General features: G+C 39.0%; 1 protein-coding gene across 2 annotated transcripts in view; it reads right to left on the bottom strand.

The window, feature by feature from the left end:
* The window catches only part of VPS8 (VPS8 subunit of CORVET complex), a 240,499-nt gene that overhangs the window by 20,529 nt on the left and 193,521 nt on the right, over positions 1 to 26,449 (bottom strand). For both annotated transcript variants that reach the window (XM_047098537.1, XM_047098539.1), the window contains one exon: positions 16,962 to 17,015. In XM_047098537.1, the coding sequence (XP_046954493.1) occupies positions 16,962 to 17,015 (54 nt within the window). The remainder of the gene's footprint in view (positions 1 to 16,961; positions 17,016 to 26,449) is intronic.

The raw sequence follows: 26,449 nt of genomic DNA, 5'->3' as shown, positions 1-26,449 counted from the left end.
ATATACTGTTTTCAAGAGATGCACTTTAATACAAAAACAAAAATAAACAGCTAAAGGATGGAAAAAAGATATATAATCAAAACATGAATCACATGAAAGCTTGAATGGCTTATGTATAGAGAATAGATTTTGATACAAGGAGTATTACTAGAGGTAAGGAACAACTAAAGACAGACAAATCAATAGTCATAGTTGGAGATTTTTAACATTCTCAGTCAGTAGTTAATAAGATAACTAGATAAAAAAAATCAATAAGCATACAGAAGATCTGAGTAATACTAACAACTGCCTTCACTTAACATTTACAGGAATTATACCCAACAACTGCATATTACAGTTTGTTTCAAGTGCACAAATAATGTTCAGTTAGGTAGAATGTATGCTTGCCCATAAAAAAGTCTCAGGACTTTCCAAAGAATTATATCATACAGGGCATGCTCTCTGACCGCAACAGAATTAAAATAGAAATTCTTAACAAGATATCCAAAGACGCCTCAAATATTAGAAATTAAGTAACCAATAAGTGAGAGAAATAAATCACAAAGTAAATTAGAAAATACTTCAAGGTGAGTTCTAATGAAAATACAACATTAGCAAAATTTGTTGGATGGAGCTAAAGTAGTGCTTACACAGAAATTTACAGCTTAAAAATTTCATATTGGGTAACAAGAAAGGCTTAATATTAATGACCTAAGTCTCCACCTTAGGAGGCTAGAAAAAAAAAGTAAGTTAAACCATAAGTGAAGGAAGACAAAATAATAAAATGGAAATTGTAGAAAGGACAAGTGTAATATGTAATATGAAAAACTGAGCGGATGATCTAGACAGCAGATTTGATAATGCAGAAGAGAAGATCTGTGAATTTGAAGACAACAGAAACTATTCAATTTAAGCAGACAAAAAATAAGGTAAAAATAATGAAAAAAGTGTCAGTGACCTGTGGAACATTACACTAACATACATGTAATTACAGGTTGAGAAAAAGAGATCTTGGGGCAGAAAATATATTCAAAGAAATAGCAGCCAACTGTTTTCCAAATCTGATGAAAATCATAAACATACAGATCCAATATATTTAATGAACACCAAGAAAGAACACAAAACCACACCTAGTCATACCACTGATGAAAACAAAAGATAAAGCAAAAAATACAAAAGATACAAAAGATGGGGAAAAAGATGCATTATAAACACACAAGGTGTTATTGGTTGGCTTCCCTGGAAAAAAGACTCTGAAGTGGAGATCTGTGTGCCAGAACTTACTGGTGGGTAAGTTCTTACTTACTTGGAATGGAAACCTACGGAGAAGTAAAGGAAGCAGAACTAGGCATAGGGAGAAGTTCTATTGCGATGCGATTACCACAGAGGCCCTCAGGTGATCCCAAGGAGAGCTCTGGAGCTAAGATGGCCTTGAAGAACTATCCTGCATTAATTAATTAAGGGGGTTCTGCCCTTTTTAAGTCTTCAATGACTAGTCATCAGATGCTGGCTGCTCTCAGGCAGAGAGGCTGTCATTGTTGGCAAAGTAGATCTCTTTAGCTGAGGACAATTCCTAGAGAAGGAAGAGCTGATAGCTATCAGTTGCTAAAACTCCCAGCAGCAAAGGGAAGAACTTCTCATTCTCCTGAAAGATGGGAAAAGAAGGTGTCATTGCAACCAAAAGAAGATAACAGTAAGAATTACCACCAATGACTTATTAGAAACAATGCAAATCATGAGACAGTGGAACAGCATTTTAACATGAGCTGAAAGAAAAAAATATATAATGTGATCATCATGGACATTTTTCAAGTAACAATCAATAAAAACTTCTCGAGGAGGAAAGTCCTTACAGATCCCTTTGTGGGATGAACTTGCACTTTGGCTCAGGAGATTCTTGGGTCCTGTAGTGCCTGTCCAGGACTCCTAGGCCCGTGAGTAAACTGTGCCAGACATTTACTCCCAGCACACAGGCCTCTGCACATGCTCTTCTCAGTAAGTTTCATGGCAACCACTGTAGTCCTTACCAAATATTTCTGACACGACAGTGTAAATTGTAAGGAATCACTATCCTGAGTACATATAAAACATTTTCCCTGGGAATCAAGGTGAATGTGAGGGGCAAAAACTGAGGCAATGCAAATGTGGGTAATTCCTGTAATGTTACAGGAATGCTGTGAAGATTTTCCAATTTCAATAAAATGTCTGTTTTAGGTATTGGAGATTTCACAAAGTTTCATTCAAGATTCCTCCTCCCCAAATACATTAAGCTATTACTGAATTCTACTCAGATATATTTTCATTATTTTTTTGACACCTTCAACTGTTCATTTTTGTCCTTTTCTGCTGTGTGCATATTGAAAGCTGCCTTAAAGCAGCAGAGGAGCCAGGTGAGGTATAACATTTACGAAAAACAACAAATCACAAGTTAGAAACTTAGTCCAGACACCAAACCTGTAATAGAAGGAAGTGCACGCCAAGTGCCAAATGAAGAACGGGCAATGACTGCTGCAAGAATTCAGAGTACGAGGGGATCGGTTCAAAGCCATTTAATTCATGACTCTGAAATGCAAGTGGCCTGAGACTTCCTAGTCTATGCACTCCACCACTATGCCAGGTGCTTAGTTCATATCTTGACCTCTCTCTTCAAACCTCCAACATTTCTCACTGCGCCCCCCCCCCCAATTCTCAATTATTTCCACAGATTTCTATTCTCTCAGTGAACTAGAAAACAAGGATGAAGAGAACCTCCGAGAGTGTTCACCACCACACCCACCAGGCTGCATGCCCATGCACAGTGGTCCCATTATTCCTGGGACACATCAGGAATTCTCCTGCTTCAAGACCTCTGCATTTGCTGTTCCTTCTGCTTGGAATGCTCTTTCCTCTCATGTTCACATTGACTGTAACTTCACAGTTTTTAGACAGAAAATATGACCTATCAACATTCCATGACCACTCTGTATAAAACAGCAATATCCTTTTTATCTCCCTCATCATGCTTTTCTTCCACAGCCTTATCAAAATCTGAGATACCTTCATATCTTCATATCATATCATATCATATATCGTATCATATCATATCTTCATTGGTTTAATATCTACCCCCTGCCACCAGAATGGGAGCTCTGTGAAGGCAGAGACTGGTCTTATTTCTTACAGGATCCCTGGCACTTAGACCCATGCTTGCTACATAGTAAGTGCCCAATACATATTTTTTGGTTTTTTGTTTTGCTTTTTTAGAGAGAGAGGGAGAGAGCTGGAGCATGAGCGGGAGCAGGGGAGAGGGGCAGAGGGGGAGAGAGAAAGAATCTTAAGCAGGCTCCATGCTCAGCAGAGAGCCCAACACAGGGCTCGATCCCACAACCCTGGGATCATGACCTAAGCTGAAATGAAGAGTCGGGTGCTCAACTGATTGGGCACCCCCAATACATATTTTTTGAATGAATGAGGCAGAACTTGAACTGGAGGCTAAAAGCAAAGTATTACCTAAGAGGGGAGAGAAGGAAGGACATACCAGATTATGAAAAGGCAAGGAAGAGTAGATATATGGACATGGTATTGGTTATGTTTAGGAAACCATGAGAAATTTCCTTTGATTAAAGAAGAAAGAAAAGAAGATTAAGATATGTGGGCTGGTGTTGCATCAAAAGCTGACACTGTCAATCTAAACCAATTTAGACTTAACTTTGTTAGCGATGGGGCACCACTGAAGTTTTCCAAGCATTAGAAGAGGTGGAGAATGAACTGGAGCCCCAGAAGACAGAGACTGTGGGGTCGATGAAGACTTTTGGAACAGTGGAGGTACACACTGACTGGGGATGAAGACACTGTGGAGGTAACTGGGAAGCATAGAAAGCCTCTGGGAGCTCAGTGAATGCAGACAGAGGGCACTGTAACTGGAGAATTTCTTCCTTCCAAGGAATGCAAAGACATTTCTGTATAATTTTATTTTATATTGCTATGAAGTTGCCAGAGACAGACATGGACTGTCCCATTTAGTGCCATATAAACTGAGTCAATAAATGACAAAGTGATGTGACTTAAGCATATAGAGAGGAGTCTCTCCTTTTAAAAATATGCTGTATCTGAAATAATATCTACCATTAGTAGATATTTCACTGCAAAACAGGGAGCTACGGCTTATTTATGGCACAGGGGAAGAGCCAATGTAAATTGCAACTAGAATGCCCCTAGAATAAGTGCAGAAAACAACAAAACACAAAAGACCCAGGGCAGTCGCTTTTGATAGAACAGACTGTAGTAAGGACCAGCTTACATTTCATCTGCATCTTTTCCTTTCCTTCTACTTTAACCAATGATTTCTCACTGTTTCTTGAACATACTCAACCCGTGTTCTGATATTACATGAAAGGAGTATAAGCTCTCAGGGATGGCACATTCATTGATTCGGAACAGCAGTCCAGACAGAAAGCTATATTCTATGGTAACAGTCTATCGGACACTCAAGAACAACACATACATTAGAGCAGCTCAAACTCTGCAAAGCTCTGCTGTCTGGATTCTATGACCTTTACAAATGGATGATCATTCAGCACAGTGCAATTAAGAATGGCCTACTGAGTGGTTTTAATGCAAAATAATAGGCTGTTAGTTGCTCTGTCAAATATACTGAAGAGAAAAAAAGACACCTGCCACGTATTGTAGGAAATTCCTAAAAGCTTCATCTGGAAACACTGTTGGAAGGGAAAGGCCCATTTGTAACTCGATCAATACTCTTAACTTCAGTAGGGTCCAAAATTCCAAGGAGATGGTGGACATGATGACATCATTTCTTTTGATAAGGGAGTTCACTTCCATACACTGAGAGGGTACCAAGATGGAGTAAAGAACCACCACTGGCCCTGACACAGTCTCAAATACAATCCCATTGGGAGAAAAGAAACTCTTATGATCTGACTCCATTCAGTGAAAACAATCTTGTCAACTATTCATGATGGAGTGTCATATTAGAAGCAGAAAAATCACACCCATTAACTCTTAATTAACATAGCATGGTGACTAATAAATAATACTATCTAGGTCTCTACCCTTGGCTTTGTTTTATACAAATATTTTATCAGTGACATGGAATGAAAACACGTGATCCCCAAAGGGATAAACTGAAACAATAAGAGTCTTGCACTTGGCTCTACAAACCAACAGGAGTTACATAGGATGGGATCAGTACCATGTGTGAACAGATTCAGGAGTTTGCGATCAATATAATGGCTGCTAAAAAAGCTAATATGCTTCTGGTTTCATTCATAGAGCCTAGAATGAGGAAAGTGATGATCTCATTCTGCTCTAAATTGACCTCCTGAAGCACCTTGGTGATGGCTGGAGATGAGGTATGACAGAGTAGAGGTGAGTAAGGAACAGAACTATGAATGTTCTGCCTTGACAGGAGAAGACTAGGGGCTGGGGATTCATGATTTCAATTACATAAAGCACTGGGATGGTTGCTATCTAAAAAAGGACTTAGACATCTTTTTGATGGCTTCTAGAGGCAGGGCCAGGATCAAAGAGTAGCAAGGTGTCACCCAGAACAAGGAAGAACTTTCAAAGATGGAACGTCCTGCCTTAGGACGTGGTTTTCTTTTCTTTCTTCTTTTTTTTTCAAGTTTGTTTGTTTGTTTATTTGGAGCAGAGGAGGAGCAGAGAGAGAGAGGGAGAGAGAGAACCCAAGCAGGCTCCATCCTGGCAGAGCCAGACATGGGGCTCATTCTTATAAACGGCATGATCATGACCTGAGCCGCAATCAAGAGTCTAATGCTTAACTGACTGAGCCACCCAGGTGGCCCAGGAGGTGGTTTTCTTTTTTTTTTTTTCAACGTTTATTTATTTTTGGGACAGAGAGAGACAGAGCATGAACGGGGGAGGGGCAGAGAGAGAGGGAGACACAGAATTGGAAACAGGCTCCAGGCTCTGAGCCATCAGCCCAGAGCTGACGCGGGGCTTGAACTCATGGACCGCGAGATCGTGACCTGGCTGAAGTTGGACGCTTAACTGACTGCGCCACCCAGGTGCCCCAGGAGGTGGTTTTCAATCAGATGCAGGACACTGCTTGTTAGAAATGGATGAGGAAAGAGATCAACTCCTACTAGCATGACAGTATGAGATACTCTGATGACCTTCTCAGCACTGACGCTAGCTAGCTAGCTACACCTGTCTGTCTGTCTATCTATCCATCCATCCATCCATCCATCCATCCCAAATCAACCATTTATAGACCTTGGAAATTGTCCTAAGGGCAAATAGCAAATGAAGAAATAACTCCTTCAAAAAAAAATCTATGTAAATTCAGTAAGAAAGTGGAGTGTGTGGTTTCTGAACCAAGACCTCTCCCTCCTCCCACCTCAGCTTAATGAGGTAGAGACTCTACTGCAGAGTGTTGCAGACAAGAACACCGGCTCCTTCTCTCCCAAGCTCCTAGCTGGACGGCTTTGGACTTTAGCACTTCTCATCCTGCCTTTAGCTACATGCTGCTGAGGCCAATTAGGCAAGCATAGTCAAGGAGTGTTGGGGCTCCATTTTCCCACCCACACTCCACTCACAGAATACAGGCTTTATCCTGGGTGCTGTCCACTGAAAATACTGGCTCTCTGATCAGCCCTGCTCCAGTCTGTGAAGCAGTGGTTCCATGACAAGAAAGGCAAGCCAAGCAGACCTCAGGCTTTTCCCCCTTGCAACAAGAATATAAATCCCACAGTGGGCATGCCATTCAGAGAGAATCTTGCCATTGTACCTACTTCCAGAAAGAGTCCTGGTTCACAGATTATTCCTTGGGGAAGAAGCATGCAGTACAACAGGTCCTAAACTCTTCTCAAAGGAACTGACTTGGCTCTCAACTGTGTGGAGAAGTTCAAACCTAAGTGTATCATAAGAACAGTGGAGGGTGTGGTGAAAGGCAACTGGGAGGAGATTCATGGATTTAATGTAGACACAACCTAGACTAGACGAGCTACTCCGTAGAAGAGAACTGACAGAAATGATAGCTGGGAGGAGCCCTAACAAGGTCAAAACAAGTATCAAAAACAGACCTCAGAAACTATTCCTTTTCAAAGGAGTCACAATTTCACTGGATGACTGTGTAGAGCAATTTTTTGCAGCCAGGACATTGTTGAAAACAACAGAGCAATCAGTGGAGTTTAATGGCTGGGTGTGGTCAAGGAAAAAGAGCAAGAGAGCCCTACCAATACCACTGCCATCCCTCCAGCGACTTTGGGTAAACCCAAGGCGATACCTCCTAAGGAGCAATATGAGAGGCTTAACACTTGGGGATGAGCAGAGGCACAGACTTCACTAAAATAACCTAACCAGTCACTAAAAGTAATAGTTTGGGCTGCAGCAGTCTGGAGTGGAGTGGATCAAATAAGAATAATTCCACGAGTGGGGGAATCAATGCAGAGTTTCTAACCAGAAATTACAGTTTCTAACCAGAAATTACAAGGCATGTAAAGAAATAGGAAAGTACGATCACATACTAGGGGAAAAAAGGCAAACAAACACAACCTGCCTGAGAGAGTAGCCAGATGTTACATTTAAGAGAAAGACTTCAAACCAACCATTATAAATATACTTGCAGAACCAAAGGAAAGCACGATTTTAAAAGTAAAGTATGATGCCAATGTTGCACCAAATACTGAGTGCCAATAAAGAAACAAACTACAAAAAAGGATCAAATGAAACTTCTGGAGCTGAAAAATAACTAAAATAAATTCAGGAGAGGGGCTCAACAGTAGATCTGAACTGGCAGAAGAAATAATTAATGAACTTGAAGATAAATCAAGAGAGTGTATGCAAGGGGCACCTGGGTGGCTCAGCTGGTTAAGTGTCCGACTCTTGATTTTGGCTCAGATCTCATACTTTGTGAATTCAAGCCCCACATCGGGCTCTGAGATAATGGTGCAGAGCCTGCTTGGGATTCTCTCTCTCTCTCTCTCTCTCTCTCTCTCTCTCAGTTCCTCCCCTGCTTGTACTCTCTCAAAATAAATAAATAAACTTCAAAAAAAAACCCCATAAAAAAACAGAGTATGCAAGCTAAAGAACACAATGAAACAACGAAACTGGACAGAGAAATTCAGGACACCATCAGTACAACAACAAATATGTAATGGAAGAACAAAATGAGAGGACAGAAAAGGGAGAAGAAAAAATATTTGAAGAAATTATGGTTGAAGAGTCCCAAATTTACTGAAAAACAGTAACCGACCCACCCAGGAAGCTTAACAAGTCCAAGCAGGATAAGGGCAAAGAGATCCATAAATACCTCACAGTAAAAATGCCACGAGTCAAAGTCCTGGAAAAAAGCTTGAAGAGAAAAAAGACTAGTCACTTACAAGGGAACCCCAGTAAGATTAATAGCTGAATTCTCAGCAGAAACAATAGAGGCCAGAAGACAATGGGATAACACAGTCAAAGTGCTACAAGAAAAAACCTATCAATAATCCTATATCCAGTAAAGCTATCTTTCAAATATGAAGATGAAATAAATACTTAACCAAGTGAACAAAAACTGAGAGAATTTGTTGCTAACAGACTCACCTTATAAAAAATACTAATGTAAATTCACCAGTCACTGTTCACAGGGTCACTAGTGGAAAGCAATTCAAATCCACATAAGAAAATACAAAAGAGAACTGGTAAATATAATTATGTAATTTTAATATACAGTACAAATGAGTGTATTTCTTCCTTCTCAAAACTGATTTTATAAGGCAATTATATAATAATACAATTGCATACATTGTACAATGTAATGTTGGCCTATAACATGCAGAAATGCAATACATGTGACGCATAATATATTTGCACAAAGGAGATGAGTAGGGGCAAATGCTTTACCGGGTTAAGAAAATGGCTACAGACTATAAAGCAGTAATTATCACAATGTGTTATTTGGTTTGTAACACTAATACATGTATTATGTATAAAAAATATCACAGAATGCAGGAAAAGGCAATAGAGCTAAATAGGAGTAACAATTCTCTCTATATAACTGGAATTAAGCTAGTTTAGACCAGAAGCTGAATCAGAAGAGTTAAGCTGTATAGGGTAAACCCTAGAGCACCACTATAACAAAAAAACCAAAAACCAGAAAAAAAAAAACCCCTCAAAAACATTTAAAGATCTCACCAAAGAAGATATAGAGATGGCAAATAAGTGTATGAAAAAATACTCAACATCATATGTCATTAGGTAAATGCAGATTCAAACGAGACACCGCTTCACACCAAAAGGAATGGCTAAAATCCAAAACACTGACAACACCAAACACTGGCAAGGATGTAGGGTAATAGAAACTCACATTCACTGTGTGGGAATGCAAAAATAGTGCAGCCACTTTGGAAGATGGTTTGGCAGCTTCTCAGAAAACTGAACATTCTTAACCATACAATCTAGCAGTTGCTCCTTGGTATCTACCCAAATGGGCTGAAAACTTATGTGCACACAAACCCCTGTACACATGGATGTTTATAGTAGCTTTTTGACAACTGCTAAAACCTGGAAGCAACCAAGATGTCCTTGAGGAGGTGAATGGATGAATGACAAACTGTGGTATATCCAGACGATGGAATATTATTCAACGCTAAAAAGAAATGAGACATCAAGACACAAGAAGACATGGAGGAACCTTAAATGGGTATCACTGAAGTAAGAGAACCAATGTGAAAAGGCTCCATACTATGCAACTATATGGCACTCTGGAAAAGGCAATACTAGGGAGACAGTATAAAAAAGATTAGCAGTTGCCGGAAAGTCTGGGTGGTGGGAGGGAAGGATGAATAAGTGGAGCATGGGATTTCTGGGGTAGTCTAACTACTGCAAGATGCTGTAATGGTGGCTACATTTCATTCTACATTTGTCAGAACCCACAGAATGTACAACACAAGGGGTGAACTCTAATACAAACCATGGACTTTCATTAATAATAATGTAGCTATGTTAGCTCATCAATTATAATAAATGTACCAGGGGAATGCAAGATGTTAATGACAGGGTAAAGTGGAGGGGAAATTTATGGGAACTCTGTACTCTCTGCTCAATTTTTCTATAAATCTAAAATTGCTCTGAAAAATAGCCCATTAATTTAGGAAATCGTTAAAGAAATCCAAATGCTACATTAGAAAATATTCACTTAATACAAAAGAAATGGGTGAGGCATTGATTTGTATACTGGGTAAGATCTCTGAGATCCTTTGAAACCCTCAGCTAGTCTTACTTTTTAGGCCAGAAGATGTACATAATTATCAGCAAGACAGTACCAGAAACAAATCGTCCCCAGTGTCCCTCTCTGTAACTATTTCCAGCTGACATTCTCTCCCTCTACAGGAGGACTCATGAGCAGGTTTCAGAAAGGCCCAGGCCATGGACTGCAGACCATAACCATGGAGAAGAATAAGAAAAGAACATGGCAGCAGCAGGAAGGCCCAGGACCGTGTTAAACTTCACGTGAACCCACAGTTCCTGGAAAACAGCTACAGTTAAGGAAATCATCATACCCTGTTCTGGGAAACAGCTTACTGCAAAGAGCCCTCCTTTGCCCTAAGTCTGAGACAAAATCCACCATGCTATCAAGTTCATCTATGACAAAGCCAGACACAGACCCACCAAATTTCCATTCTTTACCTCCTAAAAGACTAATGGAACTGTTTGTCCCGATTCAGGGAACAAAATGTTAACTGATGACCAAGCTTTAGTTAAGCTTCTTTCCTTCCCCAAGCCTTTGACACACCCTCAACCTGAGCCAGCCTACAACCCCTCAATGGTTCCTTCTGAGAATAAGCTGACTGTAAGGAAACATTTCTAGTTAACTATCTGATTCTACCACCGACTCCCTCATATCTGATTCTTTCTAGCCCTGTTTACTAGCCCCTGTAAATAAATTCCTTTCTGCCTTTCTTTCTTTCTTTTTTTTCTTTAAGTAATCTCTATGCCCAACGTGGGGTGGGGCTCAAACTCACGACCTCAAGATCAAGAGTCGCATGCTCTACCAAATGAGCCAGCCAGGCACCCCTGCCTGATTTTCTGACACGCTTGTAATCTTAAGGTCGGACTATTCTCCTAATGGCAAAAGCCCCTCCTTTTACTGCAATGATTCTTTTGAATAAAGTCTCCCCTGACTAAAGTCAACATTTTTGTTTTTGTTATTTTTTTTTATAGACAATATACTCTATTAGCTCAGGCTAGATGTTAGGGTCCAGCTGAAATCACCCAGCACATCAATGAAAATGTCACTTGAGTTTTATGCAACCGTAGGCTCAGAAAAGCAGCCCAACTTCTCACCCAAGGCAGGAAAAGCTCTGCAGGAGTTCTGAGTGGCAGACATCCTGCCAAGGATCAAACACCTCCACTAACAGATAACGAATGTGCCATCTCAGAAGGTAACTTCGTCCCCTATTAGAAAATTCTCATAATTAAGCTGACATTTCCATCTCCGTGGCTGTGACCCACAGGCACCAGTTCTGTCCTCTGAACTACACAGAATTCCTATGTTTCCTTTTAAATCTTTCTGCTGTCTGAAGGCAGCTGCACCTCATCTACTTCACATCGGCATAACAAGGCACCTGGCCCGTAGAGACCGTCCACTCTGTCTACGCCAAAAAAAAAAAAAAAAAAAGACCAAATCTTGTCCTCAGTTTGCTTATTTTAAAGAAATTTTTAAAATATTTTTTAAAGCTTATGTATTTATTTTGAGTGAGTGAGAGAGAGAGAGGCAGAGAGAAAAGGAGAGAGACAATCCCACGTAGGCTCTGTGCTGTCAGTGTTGACCCTGACGTGGTGCTCGAACCATGAACCATGAGATCATGACCTGAGCCCAAATCAAGATTTGGATGCTCAACCAACTGAGCCACCCAGGCACCCCCTTTTAAAAATCAGCAGAGGCATGGAAGTCACATTTGGATATTAAGTTCTACTAAGAAAAATTAGGAAAGAGGCAGCACACATCCAGCAAGGGCTATCTATCACTATTTGTTCAGGAGGGTCCAGTCAGCTGAGACATTGCAGCCAGCTTTTCCTGTTGTTATGGAAACAGTGCCTCTGTGAGAGGCTTTTTCCCTTAAAAATAACCCCTCAGTCTCCCCCCTCCAATGATTCAATAAAAATCATGAGTGAGTATAGTCATCCACATTCCTGACATGAGTGGCAAGACTGGGAACAGACTATAAAAATTTTAACCCACCAGAACACTTGGACAAAACAAAACAAAACAAAAAAACTGCTCCAAATTCTTATAATATACTTGAATACTTGAGAAACTGCTAATCAATTTCTAGGAGGCTTGGCTATTAAATCCAACAGTTTAGCACTATTAACTTGTAAATGTATTGACAGAAAGAACTACGTTTCACTGACTTTTGTCCTTCCAAGATCAGGCATCTTGAGGCATGTTGAATACTGACTAAATTTACCCAGGCCTATCAGAAAGGCCTTCCACTCTGCCACTCCCAGTACCTTGTTCCTAACTGGAGTAAGTCACTCTGGAGACACCATCAACTGTGGACTCTTCCAGTGGGTTCCACCAGCCTGAGGATACTCTTTAGCCAGAGCTCCTGGTCCCTCAGACTTCTGCAAACACACCAGCAGAGACAGCTCATCTCAAACAGGAGATGGCTCAGGGAATATAACCATGCTTTTGTGATTGAGATGTAAGACAAAATTGCTTTCTCTGGTTATTGTGCGTGTAACAATCCCAACCTTGCTACACAAATTCCTAGTTGGTGTTTCTTTAATACTCAAGAAAAGATCCATCAAAGCTGAGTGGTTTTTGATGCTGCCTTCAACTAACTCTCCAAACTCATTTATCACCTCAAACATTCTCAACACCTCCAATTTTAATCTCTTCTAGTGAGTTAATTGCAAGGGACTTTTACAGTAATTTTTATCTTAGGAAAATGTTGCCTGGTCTTTAAATTTCTGGCCATCCACGATCAAACACTGAAAAAGTCCTAGGGAAGCATGTGTATCCAACTTCATTGAGGTTATCAGACCTTCTGAGGAAGAAATTTTATATACATAAGATAGATATCACACACAAATCTTATATGCCATATACATATGCATTTTTAAAAAATATCTAAAATGCAAAATGCTCATGTTGCAAACAGATGTTATGTACATATATGCATGGAATTTGCAGATTCTGACATGTGGCAGCAGAGTGAAGAGTGACTCCTACATGAGACAACGACCTCAGGAAGTTCAGCAGAACCCTACAGAACATGCCTCTATTTCCTCAGCACTTGAATCCAGCTCTTGACAGAGCCAATATTGACAACACAGTCACAAACACTCTCTTCAGTTATTGGTCAACAGAGGCTCTTTGGCTCAAATCAAGAACATTATTGCTCCTTTGTGTTTCTTACACATGTCACTTTTGGCAGTCAACTGCTCAACAGACACTGCTGGTGCCTCCATCTGCCAATGCCACTTTGACAATGTAGCTCCAGGATGATAACCAGAATATACATGTAGGTGTACATATATATGCACACACAAACAAAAATACATACACAACTAGGGAAGTACCGATTAGGTATTCAGTTTCACAGTGTGCTCTCTCAAATGCTGCCGATACAGCTCAAACAGTAAGGGACTGACCATGCTGGGAATATAAGCCTGGCACAGCAGTGATGATTCATTTGTTCGTTCTCTATTTATTCAGGCCCAGAAACTTCTTTTCCCCTCACTTCCCATATATGGAATCTCTTTCATGTACCTCTCATTCACTCAACAACTACTGATTGACGACTTCATTCTACACTAAGGGATTCAACAGCAAGCAAGACCGACGTAGTTCCTGCCCTCATGAGGCATACAGTCTCCAATGGGGGATACATATAGATAAGGAGGCAATTTCAACATAGCCAGGTAAACATGTTGGTAGGTGGGGACCAGTTCAGGCGCTATGAGAGACAGCTCAATAAAGGAAAGACACCTAGCTCACACTTAAGGTGTCAGAAAGAGTTTTGGGGGGAAAATACCTAAGACCTGAATCTATTTCATCTCCTCATTCCATTAATACAGCACAGACTGAGGACCTTCTTTCTTGCCTGGACACGGTCTATTCTTCTGATCGATCTTTCTGCCTTTAATCTCACCTTTGACAGAAACCTTTATCTTCAAGATAAAAAGCGAGCTTCACACACTAGGGCTCTTTGTGATCTGGACTCCCACTTATTTCACCAGGCTTTTGCACACTCCCATATTTAAGGTATACAGAACCATTTCTGAAGTGTCCTGTACTCACCCATGTCTACCCGAAATATCTCTTCCCTTGTGTTTCAAGGCTGATCAAGCTTTATCTTCTTTGGGAAACCTTCCCTCACCACTTATTCTGAGAGAGGCAACTGTTCTGATATGTATTTTAGCATTAATTCAGACATCATAAACAGTGTGATATTAAGTATGTGCTATTTTGTTTAGGGTTCAACTTAGGGACACTCAGTGGCCCCAACCTAGAATCTGTACTTCAGAGATTGCTAGCTAACATGAATTCCCAAAAGCATCTATTAAAAGTCCTTTAGCTGTCCATAGCTGTTCACCAACACCTAAGACTTTGCTCATTACCTCAAAAACAAAACAAAACAAAACAAAAACAAACAAACAAAAACACGCAGAAATTTTTCTGTTGGTGAGATTAATGTCTTAGTAATCAGAATGATAACTATGATAGACTGTCATTGCTAACATAAAAGGTATTCATATATATTTTTATGCACTGAGTAAAATGTTTTAGAAATAGTCCCGATTCTTGAATGGAGAGTGAGTCTGTACCTGATCACTTAGGAATGCCACCGGGGGCCGCCTGTGTCCAGTCATTCTAGGCTTCGGAAGTTTCTGTTTGTCTGATGCTGATTACAAGAGGATGAGAATCCTACTTCTGTAACATTGCTACACCTCTGACAGTGGTTAGACAGATAGCTAGGACATTCCCAAGTTTAAAATATAGGTTACAGGAACCAATTTCTAAATGAATATTTAATAAACATCTTTAAGTGTGGCAGAATTTGCTTTCATTATAATCTAGTAATAAAGCTCTAAGGGAGCAGCTAAGTATTTCTCAAACTTTTTCATTGGGATTTTTACATAAAGAGCATAAGAGCTGTAGTAAATCCACCTAGTCATCCCCAACCAGCCTCTCCTCTCTGCTCTTTGTACCCTGCGCACCTTCCATGGCATGTGTCAAACTGTATGGTAATGTCTACCTTCCCCACTAAATGCTGAGGTCCTTAAGAACAAAGGCTATTTTTCATCTCTGTTGCCCCTTGCTTATTTATTAGCTCAGCATCTACAAAAAGAAACACCTGTTGGATGTACAATAATACAAAGTAGCGTAACAGAGTGACAGGACATCTAACTAGGATGGGGGGATTTGTGTTTTAACACTAGTTTTAGCAACAGCTGAGTCCTTATGTCAATAATTTACCAGGTTAGGCACTTAAATAGTATCTCATTTAATCTTCAGGATCCTTCTGAGAGGTAGCACCATCATTTACAGCAAAGGAAGCAGAGAGACTGGCTAAGAAAGTTATTCAGATAAGTAAGAGGAAGAGTCAATATTTGAACCCAAATCTGGCTGAATCTAAAGCACATTTTTAACCTCTACTTTAGAAGTGTGTTCCATAGCTCACACTTGAAAACTTAGGTGAAAAAAATCTCCCTCTGGATTCCAATTTCCTCATCTGTTTACTGAATGACACCAAGCGTCTCCAGCCCTCTCCACTCCTCAGGTTACAGTGTGGCGGTTCCAGGCAGCGACAACCAAAGCCTCAATCTTGTCTGCCTTTGCTGTCCTGACAAAAATGGAAGAGATTTTCCTGTGCAGCATGTGACAGGGCTTTTCACCTAACATATCTTCTTTTCATTCTTTTTTTCTTTTAAAAATGTCTCAGGGGATTCTGCAGGCAGAGAAGAGGGATCCGTTTTTGGCACATTGCTTTGAAGCTAGAACCTGCTGTTAGTTAACAGAGCCAGCAAGTTGTTATTTTTGTTCTACAATTCTTCACTGACATGGATGCTGGCTGAAATTATAAAAAAGGGCAAGGAAAGAAAACCTACATCCAGGGACACTTCAATTGTCAGAAAAATAAAAGTGGTAAAAGAAAACAGTAAAAATGTCAGCTTGTTTACCACATTTCAACCGCACTCTTGCAGCTGTACACAGAAAAAGATTTTAAGTGGTTCTCTTGACATCATCTGAGAATTGCTCAACTGAAAGACTCACACCCTATCTGTGCTACAAATTTTATAGTCAGGGATTGAAGTGGCATACGTAAATACCACAAATATTTACTGAGCACCTTCTTATGTAGTACGTGCTGAAATGTTAACATCTCGGGCCAGTTTTCTATAGGCACAGCTATCTGGAGGGAAAGCACATCAGTAAGGAAAGAGTATCTTGAACCATCCTCCTTAGAATATCTTTCATATGCACCATTCAATGATCAGAATACTTGCCTGGTAAAGCAAATGGTAATTCTAGAACAATTAAAGTTCTTAGTTGCCAGGAGACTGATGCTAGGCCCAAATCCCCACTTGGCTTCTCTGGAAAAGCCAAGGAATTCTGGTGAAATGTCATTGAGGTATTTAATCAGAAAAAACTTTTGACAGCATTAAGATGATTAAAACTCAGTGTCATTTCGAGAAAGTTGTTCAACAGAGAATAAATACACAGAAGGAGGAAGGTGGGTTTGTGCCTTTAAAACTCACTGTCTACAAATGAGCAAAGGAAAAAAAAGACCAAGAAACAGACTCAACTATAGAGAACAAACTGATGGTTACCAGAGGGGAGGTGGGTGGGGTACGATGGGTGAAATGAGTGATGAGGATTAAGGAGGGCACTTGTGATGAGCACTGGGCCATGTATGGAATTGTTGAATCACTATATTGTACACCTGAAACTAAAATAACACTGTATGTTAATTATACTGGAATCAAAATAAAAATTTAATAAATTAAAAAAAACCCTCACTTACCTTCTTAACAGCAGGATCCCCTTTGGATGGAGGACAAGGAGGAGACATTTTTACCTGGAAAAAAAAGGCAAACATTTTATTTTATTTAATGCTTTTTTTGAGAGAGAGAGACAGAGAACGGGGGGGTGGGGTGGGGGCAGCGAGAGAAGGAGACACAGAATTCAAAGCAGGCTCCAGGCTCTGAGCTGTCAGCACAGAGCCTGATGTGGGGCTCGAACTCATGAACCATGAGATCACGACCTGAGCCGAAGTTGGATGCTTAACTGACTGAGCCACCCAGGCACCCCAAAGGCAAATATTTTAATACACTTTTGGTTATAATCTAGTTTTATTTGACCCACACTCAAAACAACTCAACTAGAATTGGTATAACCGAGATAAAATAGACCTTTTCAGAGGAACAATGAAGAGATTTTTTTAAGTCCCTATGAAACTTTTCCAGAGATGAAAAGTCAGTAGTTAGCCAAGATTAAAATATGATTAGTGTAAGAAAAGTAGAACAGATGGTCCAGACTGGTTTTAACCAAATAGTGGGGAACCAAATAGACACAGATCTTTGTTGACAATGTTAACCAAGTGACACACTATGCAATAGTCAGCATTTCCTGCAGAGGCCAACTCAAAGCATTCTTTGTGATATAATAGCCCTTTTTAAGTAAAACAGGCACAAAAGAGTTTGATAAAATAGTGAAAGATTTAGAAGAAGTATCAGCCAAACCATAATAAAACAATGTTTAGCTCAAGGAAGAGAAGATTGATGGTATAGGGATATCTTGAAATATTTAGGGTTGAAAGAGATTGTCAGATTAGAAAAATGAGCAAGACTCAACTACACGTTGCCTGCAAAAATCGTATTTTAAATATAAAGGCACAAATAGGTTACAAGCAAAGGGATTGCAAAGACAGCACTAGATTTCAGAGCAAAGACTATTAGCATGGATAAAGAAGATCATTTCACAATAATAAAGGGGTCCAATTCATCAGGAAGACGTAACAATCCTAAATGTCCATGCATCTAATAGCTTAAAAATACATAAAATAAAAATTGATAGAATTGAAAGGAGAAAAAGATTTTATAGTTATAGATTTCCATATCCTTCTCTCTCAATATTATTAGAGAACAAATAGGCAGATAATTAGCAAGGATTTAGAGGATTTACATGATACAATCAACTAACTCGATCAGTTGGACATCAACAGAACACTCCACCCAGCAAAAGCAGTACATTCTTTTCAAGTGCATGCGGACCACTTACAAGCCACATAGACTATTTTATACCAATAAAACAATTCTCAGCAAACGTAAACAGATCCAAGTGATACTAAAAAGTTTCTCTGATAACAATTTATCATGGAAATAATTTAGAATCAGTAACAGAAAGATCTCTTAAAAAAATTCCCAAATATTTAGGAACTATTAACCAAATAACCAATGGGTCAAAGAAGAAATCAAAAGGAAATTAGATCCTAGAAACACCCAACCTAGCAAGAATGAATCATGAAGAAACAGAAAATCTGAACAGCCAATAACTAGTAAGGACACTGAATCCATAATCAAAACCTCCCAACAAAGAAAAGCCCAGGTCCAGATAACTTCATTGATGAACTCTAACAAACATTCAAAGAATTAACACCAATCCTTCTAAAACTCCCCCAAAAAATTAAGGAGAAGGGAACACTTCCAACCTCATTTTAGGAGGTCAGCATTACCCTGATATTAAAGCCAGAAAAGGACACTACAAGAAAATTACAGGCCAATATCCCTGATAAACAAGGATGGAAAATCCTCAACAAAATACTAGCAAACTGAATTCAACAGTACATTAAAAGGACCATATACCACGATTAAGTGGGATATATCCCTGGGCTGCAAAGATGTTTTAACATATACAAATTAATAAAGGTGATATGTCACATTAACAGAATTAAGGGGGGAAAAACTCTGATCATCTCAATCGATGCAGAAAAATTCTTTGCCTTTTCATGATAAAAACACTCAATAAACTAGGATTAGAAGGAAACTACCTTCTTCTTACATAATACCTACCTTCTTACATAATAAAGGCCATGTATTAAAAAACCTCCACAACTAACATCACACTCAATGATGAAACATTAAAAGCTTTTCCTCTAAAATTAGCAACAATGCCTGCTTTCACCACTTCTACTGAATATAGTATTGGAAATTCTTGCCAGAGCAATTGGGCAAGAAAAAGAAATAAAGGCCATTCACATTGGAAAGGGGAAAAGTAAAACTATTTCTATTTGCCGATGACATATTGTATGTATAAAACTACAGAATCCACAAAAATATCAGTTAGAATAAACAAATAAAGGACACAAATCAGCATATAAAAATCAGTGTGTTTTTGATGAACAATCTGAAAATGAAATTAAGAAAACAATTTCACTTACCACAGCATCAAAAAGAATAAAATACTTAGGAATAAACTTAGCCAAGGAGGCAAAAGACTGGTACACTGAAAACTTTTTATAAACTGTTGCTGAAACAAATTAAAGGAGACAAAGGTAAAAAGAAAACATCCTGTATCCATGGACTAGAAGACTGAATTGTTAAGATGTCCATACTACCAAAAGCAATCTATAAATTCAAGGCAATTCTTATCAAAATCTCAGTGACATTATTGTAGCAGGAATCTTGCACAGAGAGTCATGACACTGAAGCTTTTCTCCCCAGGAAGCAATTTTATTCGTGCCATCACTGCTCAGTTTGGTTCCTACAGAAGAACTGAGCCCCAAGCACCACGTGGTGTAGTTTTTGTACACATTTTTTACTTCTTTGTCTCCCATATATGGTAACAGACAAACACGCAGTCTGATTAAGTGGTCTCATGTTACAAGGTCATGAGGGATGTTGTCACGTATGCTTATAGCCAGGTTGCCTTGAGGTTTTTGTTTTTGTTTTTTTTTTTCTTAGTGAGGGGACCCTACCACATTATAACAGAAATAGAAAAATCCATCCTAAAATTCACATGGAATCTCATGGGACTCTAAATAGCCAAAACAATCTTGAAAAAAACCCAAAGTTGGAGGTCTCATATTTCCTAGTTTCTAAATTTCTATAAAACTATAGAAATCAGAACTGTGCTACTGGGCTAAAGACATACAGACCAATGGAATAATGAGACCAAAAATAAATCTTCACAGATAAGGTCAAATGGTTTTTGACAAGGGTGCCAAGACCCACTCAAAAGGGGAAAACAACAGTCTTTTCAATAAATGGTACTGGAAAACCAGATATCCATATGCAAGAGAATCAAGTTAGACTTTTACCTTACACCACATATAAAAACTAACTCAAAGTGGATCAAAAAGACCTAAATACAAAAGCTAAAACTATAAAACTCTTATAAGAAAACACAGGGAAAACTTCCTAACACTGGATTTAGCAATGATTTCTTAAAGATGACACTAAAGGTACAAACAACAATTAACAAAAAAGTAGACAACTGAACTACATCAAAATTAAACATTTTTGCATACCAAAGGACACTTATAGAGTAAAAAGGCAAGTCACTGAATGGAAGAAAATATTTGCAAATGCCACATGACAAATATCCAGAATAAGGGATTAATACCTTGAATATACAGAGAATGCTTAAAATTCAATAACAAACCAAAATACCAGATCAAAAATGAGCAAAGCACTTGGACATTTCTCTAAAGACATACAGATAGCCAATAAGCACACGAAAAGATGCACAACATCATCAGTCATTCACAAAACGCAAATTAAAAATACAATGAGATATCATCACACACATACCAGAGCAGCTGAAACTAAAAAGACTGACTACACCAAGGATGTGGAAGAACTGGAACCCTCATGTAATGCTGGTAGGAGAGTAAAATGGTACAACCACTTTGGAAAGCAGTTTGGTAGCTTCTTAAGATGATAAACACACATTTGCCATATGGGTCAGTCATTCCATTCCAAACGTATTTACCCAAGAGAAACGAAAGTATATGTCCACACAAAGACTTGTACACAAGTTTTCAAAACAGCTTCATCTGTAACAGCCAGAAACTGGACAAATGCAAATATCAACAGGTGAAATCATCAATAAGTAATGGTATATCCTTAGAACAAATTACTACTCAGCAGTAAGAAGAAATGAACTCTTATAAAAATATGGATGAATCTTAATTATGCTAATTGAAAAAAGACCAAAAAAGTATACTTCCTTGATGGTTCTACTGATCTACAATTCTAGAAAATGCAAAATAATCTACTGTAACAAAGCCAGTCGGTGCCTTCTGGGGAAGAGAATGGAAGAACTGAGTAAGTTTTTAGTAGTGAGAGGGTCACTCTCACTTTAGTAGTGAGAGTAGTAACAGGTCTGCAAAATGACCTTGATTGTAGTGATGGATTCAAGGATATATACATGCCGTATTTGTACAATCTGTATGCGTGTATTTTATGTTAATTATACTTTAATAAAGCATTTAAAGAAATTTATAGGATAAAGCTAAAACAGTGCTTAGAGGAAGAGATTTGTAGCTTTTTATACTATCCTGGAGAATAAGAAAGGTTTAAAACGAAGGACCTATGCAAGCGAGAAAAAGAAAATCAAAGTAAAACCAAACTAAGTTGAGGGAAGGAAATAAGGAACAGAAATCGATGCAATTGAAATCAAACAAAATAGGGGCGCCTGGGTGGCGCAGTCGGTTGGGTGTCCGACTTCAGCCAGGTCACGATCTCGCGGTCCGTGAGTTCGAGCCCCGCGTCGGGCTCTGGGCTGATGGCTCAGAGCCTGGAGCCTGTTTCCGATTCTGTGTCTCCCTCTCTCTCTGCCCCTCGCCCGTTCATGCTCTGTCTCTCTCTGTCCCAAAAATAAATAAACGTTGAAAAAAAAAAAAAAAAGAAATCAAACAAAATAACAGAGAAAATTAACAAAGCCAAAAGTTGGTTCTTTGAACATATCAACAAGACTGATAAAACTCTTAGATTGATCAAGAGAATATAAATCAACAATATCAGTAATGAAAGATATACTACTACATACTACAATACTTACACACATTTAAAAGAGGCTATTATGAAAAATTTTATGCCAATAAATTTGACAAATTAGAACACTTTCCTTGAAAAGCAACTCAATAAAATGGACCCAAGATGAAACAGGAAATATGAATAACCCTATATTTATTAAAGAATTAAATGTTATCTAATCTTCTCATAAGGAAAACTCCCAAGTCCACATGCTTTTAGCAGTGAATTCTAGCAAATATGAAGTACACAGAGACTAATCTGTACTAATATAAAATTAGAACATCAACTCGTTAGTTTACAAGGAAAAATATAATCCTTATTGCAAGTAGTTCAACAGACAGTAGATACGATCTGTCTAGGATGACGCCACAGAGGTAGAAGTATTAGACAAGCAACTGGATTCAAGTTCTCCAGCCCCTTCAATTCTGATGGTCTACTTCTAAGAGTATACATGGTAAAGATACTTCCTATCACTGTGCCATCAGGCTATTCAAATAGGACCATACTGCAGCCTTTTTTTTTTTTCTTTTTCTTTTTCCTTCCTTCCTTCCTTCCTTCCTTCCTTCCTTCCTTCCTTCCTTCCTTCCTTCCTTCCTTTGCCTTTCCCCTTTGACTTTCAGAATAAGTTTAGAAAACATAACCTCAGCTCAGGGGTCAAAACTGCTGGCTGTTCAGACTTTCCTTTCAGTCTGGTCGTTCAGCAGGTCTGCAAAAATTAGACTTGACAGTCTTTGCTTTAACGTACCATGACATTAATACTCTGGAATTCACTACAGATGTATGATATAGCTTGCTAAACGTTATCCAATTTTAACTACGGGTATGCTCTTTTTGAAAAGAGAGAAAATAGATTTTCAAAGCAAAGTAGGTATTTAAGCTTAAAAAAATGACCTCATGAAAGAATCTGCAGATTTTTAAAAACAAGCCAAGAACTAGATGTGATGCTGGACAATTTATCTGTGAAAGCTGTTCTCTGGAGATTAAGTTAGAGAGTGTTTGAAGTGGCAACAGAAATGGTTCAGCATTGCTCATGAAAGGTCTTATTTTTCATTTAACAGGATTCCTTCTGGAAATGCCTCAGGCAATGCAGCTTCAAAGAGACACTTTAAATCCAGGTGTGCAGACACCAGATCTGGGGATATGGACGATGTATTAAGCTATGGCCTTAGTAATGCTGAACTGTGGGGGACCTGGGTGGCTTAGTCAGTTGGGCATCCAACTTTGGCTCAGGTCACGATCTCACAGCTCGTGAGTTTGAGCCCCGCGTCAGGCTCTAGGCTGACAGCTCAGAGCCCGGAGACTGCTTGGGATTCTGTGTCTCCCTCTCTCTGCCTCTCCCCTGCTAGCTCGCTCTCTCGCTCTCTCTCTCTCTCTCTCTCTCTCAAAAATAAACATTTAAAAAAATTTTTTAAATGCTGAACTTTTTTGATTTTTGTTAAAATGATTTCTGACTTAGACAAGCAATCTGATCTGAAGTTTAATAGCAATATGAATACCTTCTTTATCACTTTGTTAAACAAGCCTTGGTTTTTCTGATTACTAAAGGAATACATGGTTCACTAATAGAAGTTTAGAAAATAATAAAGAGCAAAACAAAGGAAATAAAAATCACAATCTAACCACACAGCAGCAACCACTATTAACATTTGGAATCATGCTGTTTTGTGATCTTTTCATGTTACATGTTGAAAGTGTCTATTTCACCATATCAGTATTCTATGATTTTTCTATGAAGCAGTCCATTCACTGTATAGATATGCTGTGACTAACTTCACCGACTATTTGGAGGTTACTAGGACATGTGTTTTCAAAATTTTTTAATTAAGAAAATGTTGTCATAAACATCTTGACACATACTCTTGATGTGTTATTTCCATTGCATATATATTTACTAAGTCCCTGCTTCAAAGGGCATAGATGTTCAAAAACACATACTGCCGGTTTTTCTCCTGACAAGGAAGATGGATCCACAAACCTGCTTCCTAGAATTCTGAAATGCAAAGACTCTGAAACAAAAAAGATTTTTTTTTTTTTAAACTTTTGGCACTGACAGCAAAATCCAACTGGAAGTGAAGTAAGGCTATTTATAGTCTTTATTTTTCCCACATAAGTATTTGATTATGGGATGCTGTCCTAGACTCTACTGGGAATGTTACATAATATACAATATATATACTGTATTACTTTTCTTTTAGCACTTCAAGGATGGCATTTTATTGTTTCTTTGTTTCTTGAGAAGTCAGCCATCAGAAACTTCTGCTTGCTCTCTAAACAACATTTTTTCCCATTTTGTTTAGAGCTAGGGCTGTTTGGCAGAAAGGCTGTTCAATATAGGTAACCCTTACCATTACTACAATTGGACCTTGTATTACATTTCTTTAAATACTCTTCCGGTATGATTCCTGCCTCTACTTCCTCCAGGACTTTAATTAGAGGTGTTGTCTTTTGGTACCTGAAGTTGTTCCACAGTTCACTGCTGCTTTATTCATTTTTCCTCTTTGATTTGGGATATTTTCTGTTGCTATGTATTCAAGTTCACTAATCATTTCTTCTGCTATGTCCATTATGCTGTTAATCCCATTCAGTGTGCTCTGCAGCTCAGACACTGTAGTTTTAATCTCTAGATGTTCTATTGACTCTTTATAATTTCCATAACTCTATTGAACAGTTCTAGTCTCTCCTCTAGCTTCCTGAATATATGGAATACAATTAGAATAACTGTTTTAATGTTCTTATTTACCAATTCTATCATTTGTGCCATTTCTGGGTCTGTTTCAATGGACTGCCTTTTTTTTTTTTTTTTTTTTAATTTTAGAGAGAGCTCACTCGCATGAGGAGGGGGAGAAGGGCAGGTGGAGAGACAGATCATCTTAAGCACGCACAACACTCAGCATGGAGCCCGATGAAGGACTTGATCCCATGACGCTGGGATCATGACCTGAGCAAAAATCAAGAGTAGGACACTCAACCAACTAAGCCATCCATGTGCCCTAAGGATTGCTTTTTTTCCCCCAATATATGAAATTTATTGTCAAATTGGTTTCCATACAACACCCAGTGCTCATCCCAAAAGGTGCCCTCCTCAGTACCCATCACCCACCCTTCCCTCCCTCCCACCCCCCATCAACCCTCAGTTTGTTCTCAGTTTTTAAGAGTCTCTTATGCTTTGGCTCTCTCCCACTCTAACCTTTTTTTTTTTTTTTCTTCCCCTCCCCCATGGGTTTCTGTTAAGTTTCTCAGGATCCACATAAGAGTGAACACATATGGTATCTGTCTTTCTCTGTATGGCTTATTTCACTTAGCATCACACTCTCTAGTTCCATCCATGTTGCTACAAAGGGCCATATTTCATTCTTCCTCATTGCCACGTAGTACTCCATTGTGTATATAAACCACAATTTCTTTATCCATTCATCAGTTGATGGACATTTAGGCTCTTTCCATAATTTGGCTATTGTTGAGAGTGCTGCTAGAAACATTGGGGTACAAGTGCCCCTATGCATCAGTACTCCTGTATCCCTTGGGTAAATTCCTAGCAGTGCTATTGCTGGGTCATAGGGTAGGTCTATTTTTAATTTTTTGAGGAACCTCCACACTGTTTTCCAGAGTGGCTGCACCAGTTTGCATTCCCACCAACAGTGCAAGAGGGTTCCCGTTTCTCCACATCCTCTCCAGCATCTATGGTCTCCTGATTTGTTCATTTTGGCCACTCTGACTGGCGTGAGATGATATCTGAGTGTGGTTTTGATTTGTATTTCCCTGATGAGGAGTGACGTTGAGCATCTTTTCATGTGCCTGTTGGCCATCCGGATGTCTTCTTTAGAGAAGTGTCTATTCATGTTTTCTGCCCATTTCTTCACTGGGTTATGTGTTTTTCGGGTGTGGAGTTTGGTGAGCTCTTTATAGATTTTGGATACTAGCCCTTTGTCCAATATGTCATTTGCAAATATCTTTTCCCATTCTGTTGGTTGCCTTTTAGTTTTGTTGGTTGTTTCCTTTGCTGTGCAGAAGCTTTTTATCTTCATAAGGTCCCAGTAGTTCATTTTTGCTTTTAATTCCCTTGCCTTTGGGGATGTGTGAAGTAAGAAATTGCTACAACTGAGGTCAGAGAGGTCTCTTCCTGCTTTCTCCTCTAGGGTTTTGATGGTTTCCTGTCGCACATTCAGGTCCTTTATCCATTTTGAGTTTATTTTTGTGCATGGTGTGAGAAAGTGGTCTAGTTTCAATCTTCTGCATGTTGCTGTCCAGTTCTCCCAGCACCATTTGTTAAAGAGACTGTCTTTTTTCCATTGGATGTTCTTTCCTGCTTTGTCAAAGATTAGTTGGCCATATGTTTGTGGGTCTAGTTCTGGGGTTTCTGTTCTATTCCATTGGTCTATGTGTCTGTTTTTGTGCCAATACCATGCTGTCTTGATGATGACAGCTTTGTAGTAGAGGCTAAAGTCTGGGATTGTGATGCCTCCTGCTTTGGTCT

The sequence above is a fragment of the Lynx rufus genome, unplaced genomic scaffold, assembly GCF_022079265.1.
Source record: "Lynx rufus isolate CCGP_SWC_20201006 ecotype Redwood Valley unplaced genomic scaffold, mLynRuf1.p SCAF_5, whole genome shotgun sequence".
NCBI lineage: Eukaryota > Metazoa > Chordata > Mammalia > Carnivora > Felidae > Lynx > Lynx rufus.
This window is presented reverse-complemented; position numbering and strand designations above follow the sequence as displayed.